The sequence below is a fragment of the Oryzias latipes genome, chromosome 9, assembly GCF_053564925.1.
Source record: "Oryzias latipes strain Hd-rR chromosome 9, Olatipes_Hd-rR_3.1".
NCBI lineage: Eukaryota > Metazoa > Chordata > Actinopteri > Beloniformes > Adrianichthyidae > Oryzias > Oryzias latipes.
The window spans coordinates 6,276,103-6,303,387 of NC_136245.1; the positions used below are offsets into that span (position 1 = coordinate 6,276,103).

Here is a 27,285-nt window from a genome sequence, read left to right on the forward strand (position 1 = left end):
ATTATTTCAGTTTTGTAACAATTTAAAGTTGAGAAAAAATCAAACTCTGGTATTCATGGTCAAGATCTGAGACTTTTTACTTTAACTTACTTGTAAGTCATATATATATATATATATATATATATATATATATATATATATATATATATATATATATATATATTACTCTATACATACTATATATGTACTCTATATAAACTAGAACAGAAGGGGTATACGCATTAAAAATTCTGTGAGGAGGTGTGAAGGATGGGAGGAAGACAGCCTGGGAGGAATAATGAGCAGCGAGGCGCTGAAGAGGCGTAGGAAATGAGCAGCAGTCATGACCGCAAACGCTTTGGCCTTCACAAGGTCAAACCCAGAGGGAACAAGCTGCAACTAGTTTTGAATATACAAACAACATGTTTTTTTATTGTTTCAGAAAACAGCAGCAAAAGGGAAGAAAAGTTGAGCTCTAAGTTGATCTGTGGTGAAATTTGTTTAATTTAAACCTCTTCTATTAGAAAGGGTCAGCAGAGGCAGCATCACTCTGGGAAGAACAGTGCAGAAAGAAAAGCGGACTTTCTTCAGAGTCGCCCGCAGCAAAAGATTCACTTTAACATTCATGTTTGCTGAGCAGAGAACAAGAACCCTGCTAAAAAAACACACACATGAGTAGTCGATCTGTGACGCCTCAAACTCCCTTTACTGCTGATGACTTTGAACATTTCTTTCTGGAGCAGAAAGACTGATGGACCTGTGGGTTCTTTGTCTGAGTCTCTGCTGGTCTTCCTCTGAACACAAACGTCTGTTTAACTTGAGCTAATTTATTTGGTTTGTTTAGCTGGAGCTTCCCTTCGGCAGATTTAAGTATGAAGAAGCGTCCTGTTGGACTTACCTGGAGATGAAAAGATCTTTTGTTTTGTGTGGAGTCTGGCTTTTGCACATTCTGAAAGAGCAGGAATTTCTGAAGCTACCTTCACACCGCCCTTGGCAACAAGCATTCAAGTGACCACTTCCAATGAAAATTCTACACAAATGTGCGCCTTGGGCTTCCAACATTTAGCACATTTATAAGGCCATTTTCAGGCTTTACATCAGGTGGGGCCCGGGGGCCAAATGTGGCCTGTTACACAATTTATTCTGGCCCGCCAAACTGGAATAATTTATACAGCTAAACTTTATTAGTAGCTGTGCTTCCATTGATTGGGAAATAGCCCAAACTGGACTTGTGATTATAAATTTGCCTAATGGAAACAAAAAATGTTTTTCTCATTTATTGAAAAAATGTTTTTTGCACTTGGAGGAGGTGGTTTTTGAGGCATATCGAAATTGACATATTCCACAAAACTGCAAAATTTTTATTGTGCATGAAATGAGTCACATGACCAACAACCGGATACCACTGGCTGCCTTGGACATTCCTTGGGCACCACAAGAGGTCCTACAGCATCTCACAGCTCATTGAAGGTTGAGCGTGTCATGAGGAATTGTTTGATCCACAGCTCCTCTGTAAAACCACCAACCACATCTACCAAAATGGCTTTATTGGTAGCCGCTCCCATGTGAAAGGAGCTCGCCACTCTATGGTCTGAATAAGACGCCAACGTCTCCTTTGATTGATGATGATGAGCGCTAGTGCCGTGACAGAAATTTGAATGTGTCTGCTGTAACTTAAAGTATTGTTCACATTGTCGCCATGTTTTTAAATGACTTATTGTGTGAGTTGGTTCTGGTTTATCTGCATAATTACGATATAATGGAGATGGTGTAATTGTGAAATTGTGTTTCTTTGACATTTCAACAATTTCTATACATTTTTACCTCTGTGTAAAGGAAACGCAGCAATTCCCGGAAGTGTCAAGAGCAAGAATCACGAGATTTGTACAGCTATGACATTTTGCACCAAGCCTCTTCCATCGGGGACATGCACTAGTATCAGGTAGCAAAAGTCCAGTATCCCCGAATCATTGGGAAACTACTTTAAAACCCACTTGTTAACTTATTGAATACATGAAGACCCGTTTCTAAATGATCAGTAGATTCTAACCAACTCACCCGCTCCTGCGTCCCAAACTTCCCATCAGCCACCAGGTGTACCTCATAGGTGAAGTTCATGCTCATAGCCAGCTTGATGAGCAGGTCAATGCAGAAGCCATAACAGCACTGAGGGACGATGGGTTGACCTGTCCACACAGGCACAGACACAGACACACTTCAGTTGACTGTTTGCTAAAGCTGTAGGTCCTCACAGCAGGAGCTGAGCGCTTTGTGTACCTGGTGTGGTCCCATTGGGTCCAGTACAGATCACTTTCTTTATCAGGACTCCATTAACCGTGTATTCTTCTTTGCACGTTCCGTCACTCTTTGTTGGCTTCACATAAACAAAAGGTTCCTGGTGGATGGTCACAATCTGAGGACACACAACACGAAAATAAAACACAAAACCTCTCACTACTGCAGGTAAAATTCTATGAGAAAAATAAAACCAAAAAATAAGAAACCATTAAAGCTGACGATCATACTGAGCAGAAGAATCACCTTCAGTTTGGTTGACATCTGGTATCCCACTGGTTTCTCGGTTTCTCCTCCAGGCCAGATGATCTTCCTCTGAGGATTCATCACAACCTGGAACACAAAAACAAGCAAACAGAGTTGTAATGTTGCTGCAGGCACATCTCATCGGGACTAAAAGACAACATCAGAAAGGCATCTGTGTATGCATATTTCAGGAGGAGGGAGGCTTTGAGGCAGACTGCAGCACAGGTTTTTGCAGGGCAGCTCATAGTGAGGCTGGAAATGTCTCTGAACACAGCTCTTGTCTGTTGTGGTCAATAATCAATGACTGTGCAAACAATCAGAACCTGCTGTGTCCTTCTGACCCTGTACAGCTCCTGATAAATGGTTCAGGTGGAGGATGCTCGTTTTCTTGTCCTCTTGACATGTCTTGGTATGGAGATGTGTATACGATCTTCTTCATTTACTTTTATTTCAGGTTTAACTCAATCTAAACTTTTGAACTTTGAAGAAACACCTTGTAGTTTGATTTCCTCCATCAGGTTTTCATGGTGCTTGCCTTGTAGGGTAGTAAAACCTGTGGCTGGATAAGCATTTATGTCTGCATCCTGGTGTGTGTCCACCTGAATGCACATCTGTATGCACACCTGCACAGTTTCCTGCATACACACCTAGGTACATACTGTATCTTGATGTGCATCCAGCAGACTGTGCAGGTGTGCATGCAGATGTGTTTCTAGGTGTGTATTCAGGAGACTGTGCAGGTGTGCATGCAGGTGTAGGAGCTGAGCTGTACCTGAGTTCCGTTGAAGATTCCGACCTGGACAACACGGCCTGGTTTCTGCTGATAATTCAGGATGCTATAGGTAGCAAAGCGCCGGTCTCCATCGTCATTAAACTCAATTCGGCCCGTCAAGCCATCAGGGTACTTTGATGACATCAGCACTCTGGGAAGCCAACCAAAAAGAAGGAGAGCAGAATTGTTGTGATCTACATTTCTTAAATTTGAGATTTTAAAATCTTTTTGATCCAACAATAAATCTATTGTAGATCACATGCACAAGGGAAATGCAGATCAGGTCTAGTTTTGGACACACTAAACGATGTAGGATAAAATGGCAAAATGATTAAAAAAGTTTGTATAAAAAATGAATATATGTATTGTTAAAATAAAAATTTAAAAAGGGCAAAGTTCAAAGCAGCTTTGGCAAACAGTCGACCTTATGGGTTCCTTTGCACCACCACCAATTCTTTTGTTTATTTCAATTTTCTGTTTCTTTGGTCACAGTGAAGATTTGCCTCTTTTTATAGTTTTATTATGCAAATTCATCAAAGAAAAAGGAGCACATCATATGAGTTTTCTTTCTTTAGCTCCCTCATATAACAAATAAGATACATATTTCTTTCATTTTTGTTGATAAAGAAAATAAACAAGGAAAACAAATTGCATTGAGCAGAAAAAAAGACATCAGAATTCAAAAGTGAACTGCTCTTCATAGCCCTATGTTAGTTCAACTCTATTTAGGAGATTTTAAGGCTCTTAAAAGCTCTGCTGCCATCCTGGGTTAGCTCCTAGTGATGCAAATACAATGTTTATGACTGCAGGTAATGTTCTGGATGCTGATGACATCGGACAGCACTAGCTTGACCGATGGTTTATTTGGGTCACCCAGAGGCGGGGGGGGGGGGGGGGGGGGGGCAGGAGCGACAGGGAGGTTTATTATCCCAGTTGTGTCACTCTGACTCCGCTGAATACTGATCAGATCAGTGAAGTGTGAGCCGTGCGTTCTCGTTGTGAGCTGAGGGAAACGAGTCCACACTGAGACAAAAACACAGAAACCGAGAACACACTCAGCGTGGCTCATTAAACCTGACACCACAGAGGAAAACAAGTGTCAAGTCGGTCTGACGCACAATTACACATAAATCTGTTTTCACTGATTCATAATGTTTCAAGATATTATTAGCCCTTTATTAGCACCTTTTTTTTTAACTTTTCCTGTAGGGTTGTAACAATTCCTTTTAACAACGATTTGATTGATATCATAACTTGTGGTTGACATTACGATTCATAGTCAATATTGGTTCATTTTGAACGATCCTATAGGATCCAGGACATTTTTATCCAATATTTCAAACAGTTGGACTAAGAGACAAATGGGTACTGAGCAGTGCCGGTGACGTTTTCCAAATTCCTTGTATTTCTTGCACAACAATCAAGTGTGAATTAAAAGTGTCCAAACAAGCTGTTGTGATGTGTGCGCTTTTCCTTTCTTCTGCAGGAGCTGGGTGGACAGTTTGATTTTCTGATCTGCCTCCCTCTACCATTCCCACCTGTGACTCAGCTGTAGCTCATTCTCCCTCATCAGGACTCCAGTTTATGAGCCTCGCCCTTTTCATTTACTAGTTACCAGATGGTCCACAGACAGAATCTATCTTCACCCTTCTGGATTCTCGGCTCCTGACATGACCTGCCATCCAATCTGCCCCAGCCCAGCCCAGCCTCTTCTCCTAGTTAAGACTTCAGGTCAAAATAAACAATTAAACCTTCATAGAGAAGGAGCTTAAGGTCAAGAATCTGCAGAAAATCCAGGTCCTAAAATTAGAAATGAGGCAAGAGAAACATCTACAAGAGCCCCCGCTGCTATAGACCAGGAGGGAGCAGGTCACATCTTGCAAGCATCTCAAGAAACATGGAAGTTTATTAGGATAAAAGTGTCAGCTAGACTTGTTTGCTGGTTCTAGTCCTAAAGACACAATTTCCTGTACTCAAGTACACCTGCTTTTACAAACTGCCATAATATTTTCTTTGCTTGTCTTAGAAAAGTTTCACACTCACTCCATTAAGTTAGGGTAGACACACCAAGCAAGAATCATTACAGGTGGTTTGGCATTGAGTTTTATGCCGTATGCTCTTCCTGACACAACCCTGTATTTAATCCAGGCTGGGGAACATCACAGGGAGACCCAGGGGACCCACCCCAGGGAGGCCCCTTTGGGGCTACATAGTTTAGGCAGCAGCGTGAAGCGTCTAGGCTAAGGAACCACACTGGATTAAGCTCATTGCACGCCCTGTTTAAGGTTAAGATTCTACTTTACAAATCATCAGAGCTCTTAATAAGAAGCAAAAGAAAAGCAAACCTTTGACATCTGTCATTGACAACCAGAGTTCCAATGCAAAGTGTTAAGGTGGACTTTTGTCATTGACCAAATACCTCATTTCTGCTCCATTTTACAAATACATTATTTAAACGCCATTCAATGTGATTACCTGTTTTCTTTTTTTTTTATTTCACCATGCTGTCACATCCAACTTGTGTCAAATTAAACTCATCTATCCATCCATCCATCCATCCATCCATCCATCTTAAGGACCCGTTGAATTCCTTTCAGGGTTGCTGAAGCTTACCCAGCAAGTGCCAGGTCTGTTGCAGGGCCACACAACCACACACTCACATGCACCTCATGTTTCACATCTAAATTATTTTGAAGCTGGAAGAACCTTTTAGACTTGTTAAACCTAACTGCAAAAAGCACAACAAAGAAGGCAAACCACCACAATTCCACCAAGATGAAGGACAAAGATAAAATGAGGCAAGTTCGTGCAAATTATCTTTACATTTAAAACATGTGATAGATGGGAAACATAAAAGTCAGCATCAGAACTGATCATAGCCTGAAGGCTGTTCACTGACCTTTTGAAAAGCGGGCCGGTTCTCCAGATATTGGTGTTTCCTACGCATCCTCGCGGGGGCTCTGTGATGTTCTCTTTCTCAAACAATTCCTGCAGAGACTGAGCAACCACGGCGACGGCGTCCGCAATATGAGCCGACTCGTTCTTACCGTTGATCAGTTGGAGGCCCAGCAGGCCTGTGCCGCACACAACACACACACACAGCATGAAGTCACACACTGTCCTCATTCACAGTCTGATTACACACGTTCACACTCCACTTTGAATTCACAGAGGTATTTTAAAAGTGCTCCAATAATTAAAACACGCAAACACTTGGGGCTTCAGGCGTTGGGTCAGTGTTGAGTACCACCAAACTGCATGCTGGGAGTTCACTCTGACAATCACAGCCGTTTGTCTCGGCACAGAAAAGCCCCTCTGAGACACTCGGAACTGTGGCTGGTGCTTTTCTTCACCAAAAACAAGTCACACTGCAAAGAGAAGTCTGCACTCTAGCTGAGCACCAACAGATGGCTAATCCTGTTAGCATTCCCCACATAACAAGCTAACATGCCACTAAAGATGAAGTTAACAGATGATGTCAGCATCCATCAAATTATATGGTCACAAATACACCTGCCACCGCGCGATGGGTGGGCATCAGCAGAATCTTCAAGATTAGCTGCTGTCGCCCAATGCTTTTGAAAATCCTTGGCGTGGTCATGAATGTGGAATGGCAGCCGTAAGGGGGGCATCTGTCCAGCGAGGATGACGTCATTACCAAATGAAGTGGCCACAGGGCAGTAGAAGCTGGCTGGCAGCAGCTTTGATTGGACGATGTGTAAATGTCTCCCTACGATGGCCATCCATATCAACTGCCACCAGCGACCCAGTAGCCCGGGAGTATATAAAGTGTCTACTTAAGTAAAAATCTGCGGTGCAACCACTTCCTCACCCAACAACTTATTTGCCGTTCTTGTGCCCATTGCTCTTCTTCAATGATTAGTGAAGCAAGCACAATGTTTTGTGTTCTTTGTATACTTCTCAACATCAACCGCAACTCGTCAATTTCTCAGGTCTCGGAGTTGCTGTGGTGCTATCAACGCCTTGATGAGTTTGGTGCAGCATCAATGCCATCTCTTCATTTATATAGAGGACCCACGACGTCCGGCTTCTCTAAATTGACGTCTGGTCATCTCTGGGCCCCCAGCCCATGCCAACAGCCCTCACTGAGCGCCCACACTGCTACCGTACAATTTCTAACAATCAGACGGTGGCAGTGGGACGGCGGAACGTGGGCACTGGGGTGGCTAGAGGGTAGCAGTCTGAAATCGACTGACCATCAGACAATTATGGGGACCTCGGAGACCCGGCTGTCACTGGACTGCAACCTCCAAAAATGTGCCTGGGCGGCCACTGACCACTGTCAAGAATCATCCGGTGGTCGTTAAATTTAAACCTTTTCTTAAAACCTCTGCAGTCGTCTCGTGGCTTACCATCTCCCAATTACAAATGCTGCCATGGGGCACATGCCAACTTTGTTGGAAAACCTGGGGAACATCTAGGTTGCAGTGCGGTGGCATTTTGGCATACAGTATGTGACCGTAGACGAAAACAATACAAAACCCTCCTAAAATATAGAATATCCTCCCCGTCACATTTAACCGAAATTAGAAGGAATTTACTCAACTTTTTTTGATTTATATAAGTAAACAAGTTAGTTTCTTTAAGGGCACCACTTAGAAAGAGCTTATCATGTACTCTCTTACCTAACACCTTTCATCAGTTTAACTAAAACATTTGACAAAAAAACGACAACTTCTTTACTATGAAAGCCAAACGTTTCGTGAATATTATTCTAGCTAGAAAGAACCAGAACGTGAGGAATGCTAACATTGTAAGCTAACTGCTGCTCTGATGGCTCCCACTGTGAATCCAGATACTTTTTTTTCGTAATGTGACAATTATGCAGAAGCCCAGAGAGAAAACCTTTTAATACTATGTTCATTAATTTCTTACTTATTTATATTTATTTTTTCTGCAAACTAAAATTTTGTGTAATTCACTAGCTTTGTCAGGTTAGCTTACCAATTATGTAGAAAACAAGAAAAGGAGCATCTTTTTAACTAAAATATGTAGAAAAATAAAAATTAAAAAACTATTCATTTTTCAGAGTAAAAAATAAATATATGTGTATGATTTTTTTACACAGACTATCTATATTTAAGTATTTTTTTGTCTAAATCTTTTTTTTTATTGTTTACTGCCAGAATAAGAAGAAAAAAAACACAGCATATATCCTCTAGACTTCCAAATAGCAGAATATAAATACAAAGTTAAGCTTAGTTATATTGAGTGTTCAAGAGATTGAAGAAGCAATAAATGTAATTTTAGGAAAATACCTTTAAAACTATACCTGAAAGATTTGATCTCTTAGGTTCTGCACAAAAGCTCGGTGAAGAAAAACAACATAGAAAAATTCAGAATGTCACAGATCTGCTTTATAGGTTTCTTTCAAGGAAGAGCTGGGAATAAAAAGAGGAAACTGGGCAGTCTGAGTCAGTCCAGCATGAACTACCACTGATCGGTGGTTTTGTGTTGACAGAGCTGCTGCTCTCTGTGTAGCTGCTGTGACGGCTTGACAGATTGTTGTTTCCATCTTTCTTAAAATAGCCCTCACCGGAGTGTTCGGTGGGACAGTCCAGCCACTGGGGCAGGATTCTGACCGGTAACTCTTCAATGTTTTTACGATCTGTCAGTCATTTTCAGGCCCAAAGTCATGATCTGCTGAAAAAAACTGGGTCAGATCTTCTGCCGTTTGCATCAGCAGTTGTACATTTGAAAAATCCAATTGAAGAAAATTAGAATAAACGTAAAAACCAAACATCTTCATTTTAGGATATGCTCTGAATTGGAGCAACGTTTCAGAATTACAAAATATTTAGAAGCAGCGGCTAGCATTTTTCTATTTCTAGAATATTTTTTTCTAGAATATTTTGGAAAATTTGAACTGAGTGGCTGAAACGTGAAGATTTCCCCCTCAAAAGAAACCTTCAACCCGCTGTACCCGAGACAAAACCACCGGATTGCGCTCTCATTGCACTTTCAGAAAAATGACAGAGGATTTTTGGTGTCAGGAAGGTGTGCAGAAAAATCACTTCATTTTTATCAGTGCAGCAGCCGGCAGGTAAGGTTGTTTTTGGAGCAAAAACGACTGCAACAGTGAGGACTGCCGATTACTCAGCAGCCAGATGGGATTTGTGAGCAGTGTGTAGCTTTTCTACACAGTCATGGGTGGATTTCACAGAAAATTCTTTCATATCATCTTTTAATCATTTTTAAAGACTACTGTTATACTTTAGTTAAGACAATCACTTCCTATTAATGTTGTCTGAACCATATAAGGATCAACTGATATTCTATTATTTAAATAGTTGAATGATAATTGTGGTAAAAAATTAAAAATTTTTGCATATTTTTTAAGGAATTCCTTCAGACAACCTTATTTCTAAATAAACGGTTTATCAATAAACTTTATTGAATTATTAATCATCACAGTTTTTATCACAAATGCACAATACTGGAGTTTTGTATTTATCTTGCAGATATTTTACTTAAAAAACGTTTCTGTTCATCTTTTTTAAATAAAACTACACAATTACGAAGGGAATATTTCAGAGTGATCTTATTATTATTAAGACAAAACCATTTTTTCATAGCTGTGAAAAACAAATATTTCTTTTATAGATTCCTGAAAAAAACTACTCGTAAATGTTTAAACTCATCACATTTAAAGAAGTTATGACTCTGGTTCAGTTACAGAAGAATACTCTTCTAAAGTAGATATCAATTCGGGAGACCGGCCAAATACCGTTGTGATACTATCATGACTGGCAGCACATCTGAATTACAGTTTGATTTTTTTTTTCTTAAATAAAAAAGACTGTTGTCTGCAAATCATACCATGCTATGAGTTGTGCTTTATATATCATTAGCTGCATTTCATTGATTATGAAACTACACTTTTTAACTGTTACCAATCAAATGGTGAATAAGTTATTCTGTTGGGGTTATATGTTTGTAAATCTGACATCAGTCCCTCACCAGCCATGAACCTCAAAGTAAGCCATGAGGTCTAAGCATGTTTTCTGAAGGAGAGAGACTAAAAATACAGTTCTAATTTATTCCTTTAGTTTAGGTTTAAATAGAGAATAAAGTAAACAAACCAAAGAAAGAAAGTTGAATTCTGAACCTTGTTTAAACTTGATTTCTGACAGAGATTACCTCCTCTACAGTCTTAGACTTCATTGTCAAGGCTGTAAACTTTTTGGAATTGCCAGTTTAAAAAAAATGACATTTAAAATTTCAATTGAATGGTTTGTTGTTACTTTAAAAACCAGAATCACCAGGTGATAATATTGTGCATTTGTGGAAACTTGTGTCTTTACAGATAAGACTTCACCTGTGATGCTAAAAAAACAAGAGAAAAAAAAACGCTTTTATTTTTTAACATTTTTTTCTTATCATTGTTCAGATCTGAGATGGAAAAAAAATTTCTACTAAACGTCTAATCTAGACGACAAGTTAAAGACCAACGGAGATCCTTTCTGGATTCCATAATTCCTTCAAAAAATTCTCTGGCTGACTGAGAAATCTGCAGAATTATCAAACCCCGCCCCCTGCGTTTATGATACAGTGGGCGGGGCCTCTACTGACCAGTGGTTAAAAGGGCAAGGCATCAAGCAAGAGACAAAAGGCAGTGGAGGGTCTTACCAGTGTTTGGGCACGCGTCACGGTTACCGCAGCAACACTAGCTGTTACCCTCCCCCTCCCTCCCCCCGTGACACACACACACACCCACAGAACCCCAACAGACCCCACCCCCGCCCCCCCTCCTGTGTGTCAGCCCATGTGATTGTGTACTGTGAAAACGGGCGGGCGGACGACACACACTATAGAAGATGAAACAAACAAAAAGATGTTAGACACATTTAAGCCACACAAGTTGAAAAACAAGCCAGAACAGAAACTGAGCAGTTCAGAACCTTTAAACATGCCTCTGCTGTTCGGCAATGTTTAAACGTTCAACCAGCAGTCAGAAAACCAGAGAGAGACACCAAGACGCTGAGAAGCTAACTGACAGTGACGAGGTTTAGCTTCCTTCATCCAAGACCTACAGCTCTACCAGAGAGAGGCAGAGAGACATAGAGGAAGACATAGAGAGAGAGAGAGAGACCAGCTGTGCTTCCATCCACCACTTCAGTGGAAATATTAGTGATATGAATGCTCCTAATATTCAGCAGAAGTTCAGACACAATCCTGACAAACTGTCACATCATCATCAGCAAAGTTCCCTGCAGTTTATCTCTGGTTTCCAGACGACCACGTCTGCGCACCGTCAGCCAGAAGAACTGGATCAACAAGGTTCTGCGGGAGCTTCTGAGCCCTTATTACAACCCATTTTCCTGCTGATGTAAGGAACTTCATTCTGAACTCTAAACCGAGTGGTGCAAATACGGAAATCACAGCCTAAGCCTCACTCTTTCACAGTGTTTTAAATGTAAAAATCAGCATTTCTGTGGTTTAAACATTGAATTCTTCAAGTTTGACAGAAGATTTCTATTCTTTCCTGCTTTTATTTAATGTCAAACATAAAAACAGAGAAATGCGTTAATATTTTTGGTTAAAAATGGATCTGTAAAATAAATATGATTAATTATGTATAAAAGAAGCTCAATCATTTGGGACAACACTTAATCAAATACTACAAATGCTGCATAAATAAATAATTTGTAAAATCAAGAACTACATTTTACTATGAGCACAACCACCATGTGGCATCTAAAACAATATTTGATACAATACTGTTTATTTCTTCATTTTTTGGCATGAATCAGTTCATTTTCCCTTTTCCTAAAACTTTTCACCATTTAACTAAACACTTTAAGAAATGTCTTTTACATTGTAAGCTTTCTTTAGCTGAATATTTAAGCATTTTGAAATGAATTTGTCTATTCCTGTATGCTGTCTTGAAAATTATTAAGGTATCTTTAGAGAGTTAAGGAAAAAGTAATGCTAATAAAAGCCTTATAAAAGCAATATAAAATAAATTCTGAATGAAAACAATGACAATTCACAATGAGAGCCAGTACTGACATCCAACTTCCTGTTGGATGATTTTCCTCTGGAATCTGGCCTGTGGCAGGCTGTTGGGGAGCAGCTTAATAAATTGTTTGCATCTGACATCATTAGAGCTGTTTGTGCTCATTGACTGTATAGGAGAACTGGATTGAGTGAGTGTGACGTCACAGACAGAAAATTGTTTATTTCAGGCTCCAACCAAAAGAAGTCAATTCATTTAATTTTATTCCAGTACGGATGCCGCCATGTTGGAACCAGAAATTCTCAGAAGTCCACAACCCTATTACTTGAAAGTAAAGGGAGAATCTGTATCTCGTCCAGCGTTTGAAATGTTTGAGTGGGTACATACTTTTATCGAGGCATCTGATTGGTCAGTTTAGAACTTGAATAACTAGCAACAATGAATATAAAAAAGAGGATTATCAAGAACATGTTAAAAGGTATCAGAGCAAGAATGGTTCTGACCAATAGAGTGACTGAGTAATAGCTGTTTATTTCTCTATGAAAGTCTATGGAGTTTTGGCTTCTTGTTGCAAGAAGGTACTTCCTGTTTGGAACATGAGGGCGTAGGAGTCACTCACTCCAGTTCTCACATACAAGCAATGTTTGTGCCTCTGTTATTGGACATGTACTGGTAAAAAAGACTAATAAAGGGAAATCAAACCGTTTGAACCTCAACTTTACACGGCCATGGATGTAAAGCCTTATCTTCACCAAATCAACTCTTTCCTCCCAAACTAGTTTACCATCCATGTTGTTGCTGAAAGAGCCCTAGGCTTCTGTCGTAAAGACTTTTAGGAGGAGCTGGATGGAAGCACGGCTGCAGACAGACCTGAAGAGAGGAAGCGGAAGGCTGAGGGAAAAGACAAAGGCCTAACATACCGTCTGGAGCTTCGTTCAGAGCTTTGCCGTTCATCTCCCTCTCCCCGACCAGCCACACGTAACCAGAGCCGGTCATGTTGAGCTGCCGGGCTGCCTTGTAGACGGCTGCAGCCTCGTCCTCACTGCACTTCCACAAACATGTACACAAACAAAGACATTTGTACAAGTTACCTCATGACCCCTTTCAGACATTTTAAGTTTTATTGATTCTCTGAATAAGTGAACTAATAAACTACATCCACACATCAACCCTTAATCTAACAAAGAGCCTAGAAATTTCCTTCTGCTGCATTAGGACTGGAAAAAGGGGCCTGATAAAGACAATGAGTATAAAAAAAAACGGTTGTAAAAAAAAGTAACAAATGTCTGTTTGTAATTTATTGGATTATATCCATTTGCGGAAAGAATTATCTTTCAGATGCCACCAGCTGGCCTACATGTGTTCTGCAGCCACAGCCACATTAACTAACTTTTAGGTATTGCACACATCGTGCCAAGCAATTGCATGAGACAACTTTTATTAACGCTTTGTAATGCATTAGGTAAAGTTAAGCAATAATTAGTTAAATGCTAACTAATCAATTAAGTAATACACTTAGCAATGCAAAGTAATGCAAAAATTTTGCTGTTAACACTTCATTTAATAGTTAATTATTGATTAATAATGCATCAACCAACATTAGTAAAGGAACCCTTATTGTAAAGTATTACCAAATTTATTTTTCTTAACATTTTGTGTAAATAGATCAAACTAGAGAGTTTTTACTAGTACTTCTTAAGCCATAGTTTATTGTATTATCTGTACTTGGATGCGGTGGGTGTGGCCACAATGTGTCCTTTTACCTGATGCATCAATGCTTTCTGTGTGGCCTTGTAACATTTATTTATGAATTTGTTTGTAAAGTTTGGTTACCTTCCACAGATAATTTGGTTACTTTGGGTTTGAAGAAGGGCTGCACTGTATCGTAGTGGTTTATGGACTGGCAAACCATCAGGCTGTATTGTGCCTTTGCCCAAAAGTTGCTGGGACAGACTTAAGCAACCCCATGACCCCAAAGGGGATAAAGCGGGCTCAGAAAATGGATGTTTCAATGCTTTGGGGAAAAACATACTTTATTCTTTGTGTAGTTTTTATGAAAGGTCTTCATATTTTGGTTCCTCCTTCTGTTGGTTAGGACTGTACCATTTATTAAATATAGGCAAACTCCACGCTAATTTTAGCTGTATTTCTCTAATAAATTGTCCAACATTCATCATGAATTCACAATTGTCTTCAGCACTCAATTCATTGTGATTTTATGAATACATGTCACACATTTATTTGCTTCCAACTAGTTGTGATATTTTGGATTATATTGCTATAGCAGTTAATTCTGGATCACTGTGACCATGTGTGCAGAAGGTTAGCTCAATCATTAGAACAGGTCTTAAGAGGATAACGTCCTACAAAAACAGTCCAGTAAGACACAATAATTTTTTGTCATTTAATTTATCAGATACAAGAAAAATTACTTTCAATCGTGAAATGCACTATTTTTCCCAAATCATTGACTTATCTGCATATACAAGCACCAGCATTTAACCAACATCTTATTTGTAATCAGGATTTAACATGAACCAACAATTGAAGCCTTATCGTCTAAACCCCTTTGGTAGAACTCTAGGGGAGTGTTCATGCAACAGTTATGACCAGACTTCCAGAAGCACATTTGTGAGGTAAGACAAGCATGTCAACCAAGAAGATCTTCGCTCCAATCTGTTCTTAAGATGTCAAGTTCTTCAACACTCATTGTTTTGTACCCTGGTTTTCGTCCTAGCTAAATTAGAAGGATATGATTATCTTGTGACGTGCTGAAATATCCTGAGTTCCTTTCATGAGGGACTTCACCAAACTTTCAACAGTGCAGTAAGATATTGTTCCGGCAATCACCAAACCCAAGTTTGGAAGTTTGTGGTGGGCGAATGCCTCTGGACATGAGTTTCTGCCTTTCCCAATTGTTTCTATTTTTTTATACCACTGATAGTTGACGAAAGAATATACCTGTGACAGGTGACATCACAGAATAACCCTGAAGTTCACTGCACTCTTGAGAGTGACCCACTCTTTCACAGATGCTCAAAGAAGCTCTCTGCATGCCTTAGTGGACAATTTCATACACCTGTGGCCATGGAAGCAATTGGAACATCTCAATTATTTGGATGGCTGAGTCAGGACTTTTGGTAATATAACACCCGTGGAGGGCGCCCCCAAGACCAGTGACTAGTCAACCATCATGAAAGGGTTTTCTTTACAGGAAGTGGCTTGCCAGCCCCAGAGTTCCTTATTTTATTATTGAATTATAAGTGTTCATAGTTATACAGTGAGGCAAAAAAGTATTTAGTCAACCACCAAATGTGCAAGTTCTCCCACTTACAAAGATGAGAGATGCCTGTATTTTTTATCATAGGTATACCTCAACTATGACAGTCAAAATGTGGGAAAAATCCAGATAATCACATTGTTTGGTTTTCAAAGAATTAATTTATAAATTATGGTGGAAAATAAGTATTTGGTCAATAACAGAACTTCAACTCAATACTTTGTTTTAAACCCTTTGTTTGCAAATGACAGCAGTCAAATGTTTTCTGTAAGTCTTCACAAGGTTTTTACAAACTGTTGCTGGTATTTTGACCCATTCCTTCAAGCAGATCTCCTATAGAGCAGTCATGTTTTGGGGCTGTCACTGGGCAACACGGACTTTCAACTCCCTCCAAAGATTTTCTATGGGATTGAGATCTGAAGACTGGCCAAGACCTCAGTGGTCTTGTATGTCTTCCATTTTCTAATATTTGCGCCCACAGTTGTTTTCTTCACACCAAGCTGCTTAACTATTGCAGATTGAGTCCCAGCCTGGTGCAGGTCAACAATTTGGTTTCTGGTGTCCTTAGACAGCTCTTTGGTCTTGGCCATAGTGGAGTTTGGAATGGGACTGTTTGAGGTTGTGGATAGGGGTAATTTGTATAGATAATGAGTTCAAACAGGTGCCATTAATACAGGTAATGCGTGGAGGATCGTCTTATAGAAGACGTTACAGGTATGTAAGAGCCAGAAATCTTGCCTGTTTGTATGTTACCCAATAGTTGCTTTCCACCATAATTTGCAAATAAATTCTTTAAAAATCAGAGTGTGGTTTTTCTCTTTATGTCTCTCATAGTTGAGGTATATCTATAATTGAATTACAGGCTTTGCTCTTCTTTTTAAGTGGTAGAACTTGCTTAGTTACTGGCTGACTAAATTATTTTTTCCCCCACTGTACTTAGCTGTTTGCTGATAACTATCCTGAATCCAACAACACCAACCCCATCGCTAAAGTCCCAGTAACCATAAAAGTGTAGCCCACCTTGCTGAGAGGATGATAACTCTGGCCTCCAGGTCTCTGGCTTCCAGCAGTAGTGCTGTCAGGTTGGTGTCCTGGTTGAACAGCAGAACTTTCTCTGCCTGGTAAACCATGGCGCCAATGGACCAGTACCAGCGAGGAAGGACAGGAAGAAACACGGCAAAACAGAACACCAAAAGATATATCATAGGACATGCATCATGAGCTCTCCATCCATAGAGCCTCCTGCCCCCATACCACCCCTCCCCCCCAAGCCTCGACCATGCTCCCTCGCAACCGCGCTACCACAAGAGAAGGGGGAGGGGCAAAAAATGGAGGCAAAAAGTGTCTAAGGTTTGCTGAACTGAAAGTAAACTTAAAGTCAAAGCCTGAATATAAAGAAGGAGGGGCAAAAAGTTGTGCGTGGTGTGGTGGCACATGCAAACTGAGGCGCTTTCAAGACTTCAACCAATCAGGGACGTGCATGTTAGAGAGCACTGATGCAACCGCAAATCAATAAATTAAAAAAACTTCGAGAAGAGTGAGGAAAGAAAATTAGGAGAAGCAGGTAGGAGGAAGAGGTTCATTTCCCAAAAACAAAAAATTTATGTTGCAGAGAAGTGAGGGGATCCTAGGGGGCAGTGTTCCTCAGATATCTGCAGAGAGCCAAGCATCAGCCTGGCTGCATGCAACCCTTCACAGGGAAAATAAAAAAAAAAACTCAGAGGAAGAAGGAAGGAAGAGGAAGGGCGTCTCTCCTGCTAACGTGAACCCATTCTCAGTGTGCAGGAATCATGAAAAATCAAAAGAAAGAAAATAGATGGTTGATAGAAGACGTGCCACCAGGATAAAAGTCTATCTCTGGAGCTGGGTTGGATTCTGGGCGGGTGGGCAGGGCTGACTGGTGTTTGCCTACTACCGGACGAGCTCAGAGATTGGTTGGGCGGCGTGCATCATTTCACCATGCAAGTTTATACCTTGGGTGTTCTCCTGAAGTCAAAGTTCTGTTGGTCGAGGTTTTCATAGTTCCTGTTTTTAGTCTGATGAGTAATGTGCACAGAGAAAACATGCAGACACAAGAAGATTATAGACAATCGCAGCAAAGCATCCAACAAATGATTCCTTTTTTTGTTTGTTTCAGGTCCAGAGTGGCAAACACATCAAAGACTGTCCACCTGTCCAACAGAGCTGTCCATCTGTCAGTCCAACTGTCTGTCAGTCTATGGCAGTGTTTCCATACCCTGATCATCAAAGCCCTCTGACCTGTATGTTTTCTATCCTGCTAAAGCACACCTGACTGTAATTATTGAACGGTCTCTACAAAGGCTGTTAAGATTAATCAGGTGTGTTAGAACCTGGGTTAGGAAACACTGCTTTGTGAGACCATTTGTTTATCCGGTCCATTATTAGGAAAATGGTTCTGTACTTCTATGTGGTAAATGGTAAATGGCATATACTTATACAGCTACCTTCCTTGAAAGCCCAAAGCGCTTTACAGTCACAGCCCCACCTTCCACCTGTGGCAAGGTGGGGACATATGGGCGGGCAAGGCAGGAATCAAACCTGTCGTCTTCCGATCAGAGGTCAACTGCCCAGCCACTGCCACATGGACGCCCCTTAAATGTGTAGATTCTCATTCAGATTCTCATGCAAAGCCGCTTATCTCTACATCAGAATCAGCTGATTCAAGATGACTGCGTTAACGGTCAAAGAGTTACGGTATGTCAAAAAGTATGTGTTGTTTAGGTGTTGCCAGAGACATAGTCAGTGTTAAAGAGATAATGTCTGGTATGACATTTCTGCACTTTAAATGACAATCCACCGACACCCTGTGTAAATCTCAGTCTATGTGGTTTTGGTACAGAAATAAAATCTAGCAAATGTTCTAATGTACGTATTAAATGTCACAGGAATATACCTAAGAGAATGTACTTGCCGTTAATAATGGTGTTTTTTTACAGATTCTGGTACAAATGTTGTTTGTCCTCCCCAGGGTCCCCCTGGGTGATTAAAAATACACATCCATAATCCCCACCCCCCACCCCCACCCTCCAATTACTAAGGTTTTCTTTTAAAACTGATGCTTATCAAAAAATAGTCCTGGTCTTTGTTCTTTAAGATTAGTGTATTAAATAGTAAAACAACTATCTGGCATTTACTTTTTGGAACAAGGCAATGTGGCTTTCATAATTTGGCATGCATGGGTCAACTGCAGCTTCTTGTCCACCAAGGGCGACAATACAAAAATAACATAAAATCTCAGCAAACATAACATTGTATTATCTAATTCAAATCATTTCAATCCAATTCAATTAAATTCAAATTTAAATATATAGCCCAATTTTATAACAATAGTCGTCTCAATGGGCTTTATACCGGTAATTGTTTAAGAATTAGTTTTCAAATCGCCAGCTTTGCCATTTAATGGTTGAAATGTATTTTTGACTACTAAAACAATAGAGGACTGTTGAAAGTAACTGCAATTGCAGCAGTTCGACAGGGTTCTGGTCAGATGCTGCCCTGTTTGCATTAAATTTATTTCATCGAGTGCTATGTTGATGACACTCTTCTCTATTTATCACTTAAACAGTGTGAACTTTTTCACATTTATGTTGGTTTTTTTTTCATATGAATTATTTGTATCACAGGGTTTTATGAATAAAAAAAATACATTACTGTGAATATTCGAGCCAGACGTAAAAACTAGTTTAGTACAGTAGAGTCTTTTGTTTATCACAGAAAGTATGTGATAAACATAAACCTAAAAATAGTTTGCAGTGGGTGGAATCCGAAAATTTACTTTACTTTCTTTTACTTTACTTTTCATATTTCTTTTATATGTTTAAAATGTATAAAATCTCTCACTACATACCTTAAACACATTTCTCTGAACATTTTTACTCTTTTCTTTCAAAGTTAAAACCTACGAAAAAAAAAATGAAGTCCAGGATTATCGAATGAAAACAAAGACCTGATCATGATCAAAGATTTCTGTAGATTTGGCCAACTAAACAAATTCTACACAGGAGACATGGAATGTAGTACAGTAGTAGTAGATTGATTGACAATGTTCTGCAGCCAAACAGGACGTAGAACACATGTGCTGAAGATTTTTTATAGTAAACTGTACTTTAAAGGGGTTGTGCAAGTAGCTGTGTTGTTGATGAGCCAAGCTGTGATGATTATTGTGGGACATCATTAGGGTCTTCAAAAATTTTATCAACCATCTGATCCTAATTTCTATGGCTTATTATCAATATTTGGCTGATTGGTCTGTCTGACTGTTTGACGCACAGTCAAAAACACATTTAAACAAAATCCTGAGACCTTGGACTAGAACTCTATGATCAGGGGTCTTCTGCTGCATGCAGATTCCAACACAATTCATACCTGTTAATGAGGTCATGAGCAAGTCTCCCTGTTTTAGTACCGCTAAGAGGAAAAGCGGAGTCATATTTGTCTAGAATTGTAATTTTGTTCATAACTACACTATGAATTATTTTGTTTTACCTGATGGCTAAACTGATCTCAAACACTGGTGCTACACAGTGGGAGTTCCATGTTTTTCAGAGAGCAGGCTTGTGTGGTGAAACTAAAGATATTTGGTTCAAAATGTCTCCGCAGAACTTCAAAGCAACCTCGCAGTTATATTTGGTCTGAGGTGTAAATTAACTCTGGAGTTGTGAGTGAAGGTGAGAAGAGAGCTGCTTTATTTTTAGAGCAGAACAAAGAAAATCTTTGACGATTCACAAACCTGTCAGACTAATTTAGCACCCAAGGACTGACTTGTTATATGTTAACTCTGAGGAGTCATCAAATAGCAGGTCTTTGTTGACTTCTCAAAGCATGCTTGGACCCACTGAATAGATAGCACCTTAGCAAGAAGAGCGCACAGTTTGGTTTGGCTTTTCTCGCTGCAAACTTTTATCTGATGTTAATCTGGTGTGGCGGCACGGCGTCCCATTACTCCTCGATTCACTCCGCTCCAAATGTTCCTCTCATTAAACTTACATCTAAGTCCCAGAAATGCCTGCACACTTCCACCAAGATCCATGCTCTAAACCTGCGTGTTGGAAAAGACTGTAAACTGCGGTCACACAGTTGATCTGAACCTTAGTAGACCTTTATGAGGCATAGGAGTCAGAGCACTGTGCTCTCTTCAAAATAAAAGCTTAATATCAGTCCTCAGGAGAGCACAGCAGTCTCTCCAGATTGAGCATTGCCCTGAATTGCATGCATGGGTCATGTAGATCCCATATAAAGGTTTCTCTCTTGATAGAAACTGCTTTGCAGGAGTGTCAGGGCATACATCAGGACAAAGCTGGTGGACTCAGTAAAAGGCAGTGAGTGTTGCTGGTACCACATGTTTTGCTGTCCATCACCAAAAACCTCTAACGAGGGTGCAAAGTGTCACTGGAGGGGTCTGAGAAGTCACTAAATATAACAACAAAGTTGTGAGGTCTTTGTGATGTCCACAACCACTTTGAAACAGGGGCTGTGAGATAGCCTAAAGCATTTGAAGAAGGGAGACATCTGCTGGCTCAGACCAAGAAATGCAACTGAGAGGCAGATGTTGAAAAGGCCTGAATGCTGCCTAAAGCCTCTATGGACCCTCCATGTATATAATAAGCTTTCTTTTTGCAATAAGCACTAAGTTTTATTTTCCGATAGACAGTCAAGCGTACATGTCCAAATATTTTAAATATTTGTTGCACTCTGTAGAACCCTCTTGGTCTATCCTGCAGCTCCAGCTTATTCCAATTTCTATTCAGTCTTCCAATCATTCACTTGCAGTCTCCTTATTCTACTTAGAAGCCATTAACCAATCTTCACAAAGAAGTTTCAATATTGATTAAATAAAAACATGAATACGTTTTTTTTTTAAGTAATACATTTTTTCAAGCAAAACACTTATTTCAGTTAGTCTTTTAAATGTGACAATTCCTCATTTTTTGACTAAAAGCTGGAGCACCTTATATATGGATAATTCTGGTTGTTCTTACTGAAGTTGAAGTAGTATTGTGAATACGCCAAGGCTTCCAACGTGGCTAACGTGTAACAAACTAGCTCTATAGTTACCGCGAACGCAATTAGTAAACTCTGGTTGACTGATGGACTTATCTCTGACTCTTTTGTCTCGCTTACTACGTAAGTTCGGCACCCCTTATATATGATAAACTTTCAAAATAGCCCATTGACACTGCGCCTTATAATCTGGTGTGACCTGTAGTGTGGAAAATATAGTATATAAAAACTAAGCATTTTTGTATTCACATCAATGCCTCATATTTAGATCATCTTATCTCTTTCTGGGAATTACCTGACATTTAAAGCCAAGAAGAAAAAAATAACTTTGAGTTGAAATATGCCTGGGGTTTTGATCATTTCACGCTTGATTGCAGTTTCTGTTAAGCATCCCCACTAGAGCCATGAGTTAATGAAAAACACAAAAGAATTACACGTTTCAAACCAATAAATAGACTCAGCTCTGAACAGAAGTGTTTCTTTAAGGAAGCCTGTGCGTGGTTAACTGTGGGTTTGTCTGTTTCACAGTGCCTCAGGGCTGATGGGATATTTATGACACACATCAGATAGATGTTTAAGCATAAACAACACACACACACACACTGTTCTGCTCACCTACTTTAGCTAATGTGCTGTAATATTCATGTCTCTCCTCCCACTTTAAAAAGTGTCTCAATTATTCATGAAGCTACGAGACACAAAGTCACCCTGAAACTTTGGAAGGATTTAATTTGCAAATTTCCCATTTTGTTTGTATTCTACACTAAATGGCTGTTTTTTATTTTGAAGATTTCTCTAAAAAGTTATTAAGACATTGTAAAGTTTATCCTTTAACAAGTCTTTGTAAAAAAAATAAGAATCAGCAAACTGTAGAGTCTATCTATGCAGACGATCCAGTAATTTATGTACCTTTGTGCTGAAACTTGAACGCCACCCTCAATCACAAAATCTGCAAATGCCAGCATCTTACAAGGGAAGTTTATGAGTCTTAAAGGTGGGAAGATGGGTCAGGTTATGCTGCTCATTACAGCAGCAACAGTGAACAGGCATGATGGACAGCTGATCTGACAACTGCAACGGAATCAGCTGAGATGTGTTTGCACAATTCTGGTCTCTGTCAGTTGATGTGATTAGACCACTGAAGATGATGGTGAGAAACTGAAAAGAGGAGATGGACAGAAGGACAAGAGAAAGGATGAGAAGAGGGGGAAGAGATAATCTTGTGGCTTTTTTTTTAAATCAGGAACAAAAGATGGACAGAAAACAATGTATGAGACTAATAGTTAAGAAGGTGACAACGTAAGGGAGTCAAACCTCCACCAAGACCAAAACAATGTCATCAAAAAAACCAAGAGAAGCGTCAGAGTAGCTCAGGAAAACCCAAGACTCCAGATCTTGACGATAAGAGTAACATAACCAAGACCAGATCAAATGCTCCAACACTAATCATCAAATATCTAAAAAGAGTGTCTATCATCAACAACAGCAGGTATGGTAATTATTAATTTGCAGGAGCACCTGAAAAACTGATACCAATTCTTGAAGTTACGTCCACACAGACTTATAAGGTCGGGATGGACAAGTCAAAAGTTTAAACAAGTTTAAAAGAGTTTAAACATTGTTTAAACAATAAGTGTATAGCTCAATGTGTGCTAATTGATTGTTATTGGGTTTAAACCCTAGATTACATAGTTGTTGTGTCCTTAGGTAAGACACCTACCTCCCCATTGCTCCCAATTGTAGAAATGATCTGGAAATTGATTTAACATATTTTAGCTCATCTAGATGTAATACGTTGTAAAAAGTCCAACACGTAGGTCCATGTTAGGAACGGCAAGGTCCAAAATTCCAAGAAAGTATGTCAAGTCAAAGTCAGCCATATGCTTAATAACAAATGGTTCTGAGTCAGAGTCCGCCAGTCGAGCTAATCACAGACTAATGACCTCCTCACACTCCTTACAATTTGTGCCAGAGTACATTTGGCTTTAAAGTATAGTTCATCTGGTTGCCGTGATGGCTCTCATTCCATTCTCAGGAACACAATGCTTGGCATCGTTGTAGAGGTGTCCTATGGCACAGATCTCTGGACTCATAAAAATATGATGCTGTGAATGCAAAGAACGAACCCCTCGTAACTTTTTTGACCTATTGTAGTATAGATACTGTGGGGAGGACCCTCTAGAGCCTGAACATCCAGAGCTAATAGGTAAAAGAGTAATGAAGGTTGAGGTTCTAATCTAGAGCAACAGGTCCAGAATCTGGATAACCAGTCCAAGTCTAGACCAGAAGGGTCAGTGTCAACATTGACTACTGTTGAACCAAGATTGGCTGGTCAAGAGTCAAATCAAATATTATAAAACATATTTTATTAATATTATATATTGTGCATAAAACCATATATCACTGGTCCAAACTGCTAACCAAATCAGTGGGTTCACATTTATCTCTAGCCAGCTCCCGTCTCAAGCCGTCGTTTCACAGGGAACATCAATAGGTTTTGTGTTAAATACAACAAATCTTGCATCAGTACTAGATAATTCAGGACCAGGCCAACTGTGCAAATTGTAGCAGCAACAAGCCAACAGTCAAGACCAAAAGGATCGAGATTTCAAATTTAAGGACCAGCACATTTAGCAGTCATTCTCAGGTCAGGATTAGTAAAGACCAGCAGGTCAATTGATGGAATTCCATTTTAAAAACTATCAACAGGTTGTTCTATTCAAGAACTCTTCTCAGCTCTTTGTCATCACAAGTATGTTCTTTTTAAGACCCACAAATTCGTAGATTCAAATGTTCTAGAGATGACCAGGACCGCTTTCAGACTCTTCTTGTAATTCTAGCATCAGGACCAGAAGCCACCAAACAAAACCAGTAGCTTTAGTATTAGCACCAGCCTGGTCAGGACCAGAGATCAGTTGATCCAGGCTCAGATCTTGTCTCATGTGAACCAGAATCTTCGCCAGTCATTCTTATCTTTATTTCTGGGTAAAATGTTTGATCTCAAAGTAAAGAAACAACATAATAGATAATCAAATGTAAGTTTTACTCAACGAAAGCGATGAATCAACATTATAATGTGAGTCTTTTAAAAGAAAAGTCGCAACATTTATGAGTTTTAGGTCCAGACTGAAAGTTTGACGATGCTTTAAAAAAATACAGTCTTTGATGAAGCTTATGAATTCTAGCATTAAACCAGAAACCAATAAAACACTTGGGGGGGTAGGGGGGTTTCAACTTTTTCTAATTACATATCCTTTTTTTAACAAATCCTCTTGGTGGAGATAAAGAAGAAAAAAATGGAAAAAAGAGGAGAAGAGTAATGAAAGAGAACTGAGATCCAGCAGAAGATTCAAGCAGCAAAGAAGAAGGACCAAAGCAAGCTGTTAAAAGAAGGCTGTAAAGAAGGGATGAAAGTGAGAAGATATCAATGGAAATGTAGGAAATATAAAAGGAAAAAGTGAAGTATTGAAAACTAGGCTAAGGAGGATTATGGAGATATGAAGAAACACGCCTTTAAAGGATGCATTTATCAGGAATGATGGGAAAATGACGATGTACTGAATATGGATAAAAGGTGGAATAAAAAACAAGAGATGAAATATGAATAGTGTTTCAACAACAAACTGCAAAAAGAAATATAAATAACAAAGATTTAGAAAAAAATAATATATCATAAAAATATGATCAAAGGAGGTTTTAAAGTCAAGTGACAAAGAGAAATGAAGATGAAATCAAAAAGGATTCAAAGAGGGAGGGATGAATAGAATAAAAAATAAATAAATCAAAGCAAAAAAGGACAGTGGAAGGACTATGGAGAGATGAATAAAGCGAGGAAAGGAGGATAATAGAGCAAAAAAAGATGTTAAATTAAACAAAGGCAGTAAAAAGGAGAATAAAAAGGTATAAAGCAATGAGGGAGCAAGCAGGATGAAAGGATGATGGATGGATGCTGAATTAATGATATAGGGATGAGAAAGTAAGGAATAAAATACATCAAAGTGGGAGGATGGTTAGAGGTATTACTGAGGGATGGGAGACGAATGGCAGACAGATAAAAAGAGAGAGGAACTTGAGTAGAAGATAAAGAGAAATGACCACGCACGAGAGAAGAGCTGAGGCAGGAATAAAAGCCCCATGAAAGACAAATAAAAGAAAGATGAGAAACATCAAAGAGAAAAAGAGGAATGACAGACAAAAGATGAGTCAACCAGGGATGATGGAGGGATACATGAAGGATGATAATGAGGAATGAGCTCCATCCACAATCACACGCATACACACAGCAGATAAAGAGCACACACCATTAAATAATCACAAATGACATGTAACCACACTTTTGATTCTGTTCCGTTTATTCTGCACATGTGTGCACAGGTGTGACCTCTCGGGTGTGTCTATGCAGGTGTGTGAGTGTGACTTTACAGGGGTCTGTTCAAGAAAGACTAACACAACCTAATCTTACTGAAACCTGACAGAGCAGAGCCTGGGCTGGGGAACTTGGAAGTTTCATTAAAGGCTGATCAGCGTAAGGTCAGGCAGGCCCACAGGAGAAAGCTCTTATGAAATCACCATGGCAACGTGATCACACTAACCTGACCCGAAGGTGAAATTATAAATTCGAATGTGTTTTCACTCTGCATGTGAGAACATTTATTCAAATTAAAAATATTAAATGATGGTGCATTAAAAAAAAGTTCCCTTTATTAAAGCAAATACAAAAGTAGAAGCCTTTCAAAAAGATTAACATTTTATTTGTGAAGGTAAATTGGAAAACCATAAGAATATAAAGATGGGTCGACTTTATTTGTGGTATTGTTAAAAATGTAAAATAAAATTTAAAGATGGTTGATTATATGCTACATTTATTTAAACTGGAGTTCCGGTTAATATTTATTAAGATTTATAGACATAAATTTGATTTATCTTAACATTTTTTTTACTATTACCTATTGGGACTCTCATTATAGAGAATGTAAGGTTTTGTGACTTTTCTATGTCAAACTCCTGATTTTGATTTTTTTTTTTTAAAACATCTAAATTAATTTACTACAATCCTGTGGCCACAGAAATAAAATCTGACAGATCCTGCAGACTGAAAAATGGGAGGAGCCATAACTAACACGCGTGGTCTGCTCAAAACCACGTTAGCTTCACCAACTAAGCTACAGCAGCAGCAAAAGAATTTAACTTTTCAGGTCATTTTAGCCCAAATTTAGTATTTCTTAAAACAGACCCCTGGTGTACTTGTAAGTGTTGGTATGTGCAGGTGTGCATAATTGTGAGCATATATGCATATTTGTACATGTGTGCTTGCGCAGGGGTTAGTGTAAAGAGTGTGGATTTACAGACTTATTTTTTATGTTAGTACAGATTATTTCGAGAAGCTGTATGTAGAGGTATGCTGGTACATTTGTATCTGTACAGGATTCATGTGCAAAAGTGTGGGCTATGTGTGCACAAGTGTGTGTGTCGCAGTGAGTATGCAAAAGTATTTGTACAGATGTGTTTTTACCGATGTGGTGGTCTTTATAAATGCTAACGTGCAGGTGTATGTTTGTTAGCATGAGTTAATGTACAGGTGTGTTTAAATAGGTGTGTGTACAGATGACATTGTAGGTGTTGATGTGCAGGTGTGTGTAAATGTAAGTGTGTTTGTGTACACATTTGTGCACAGGCATGTATGTACAGGTGTGTTTGTACATAAACGTCCAT

The 27,285-nt window shown here is 39.3% G+C and overlaps 1 protein-coding gene across 4 annotated transcripts in view; it reads right to left on the reverse strand.

Annotated features, from left to right (window-relative positions):
- Positions 1 to 27,285, reverse strand: part of LOC101175170 (glutamate receptor ionotropic, NMDA 1) — a 91,527-nt gene that overhangs the window by 41,669 nt on the left and 22,573 nt on the right. For 2 of the 4 annotated variants that reach the window (XM_011479597.4, XM_011479595.4), the window contains exons 5-12: positions 17,526 to 17,588; positions 16,573 to 16,670; positions 13,193 to 13,314; positions 6,192 to 6,366; positions 3,293 to 3,443; positions 2,521 to 2,607; positions 2,257 to 2,392; positions 2,038 to 2,165 (exon numbers count right to left, since the gene is read on the reverse strand). In XM_011479597.4, coding sequence (XP_011477899.1) covers positions 2,038 to 2,165; positions 2,257 to 2,392; positions 2,521 to 2,607; positions 3,293 to 3,443; positions 6,192 to 6,366; positions 13,193 to 13,314; positions 16,573 to 16,670; positions 17,526 to 17,588 — 960 coding nt within the window. The remainder of the gene's footprint in view (positions 1 to 2,037; positions 2,166 to 2,256; positions 2,393 to 2,520; positions 2,608 to 3,292; positions 3,444 to 6,191; positions 6,367 to 13,192; positions 13,315 to 16,572; positions 16,671 to 17,525; positions 17,589 to 27,285) is intronic. The other 2 variants (XM_078952540.1, XM_011479596.4) reach the window with 1 other exon arrangement.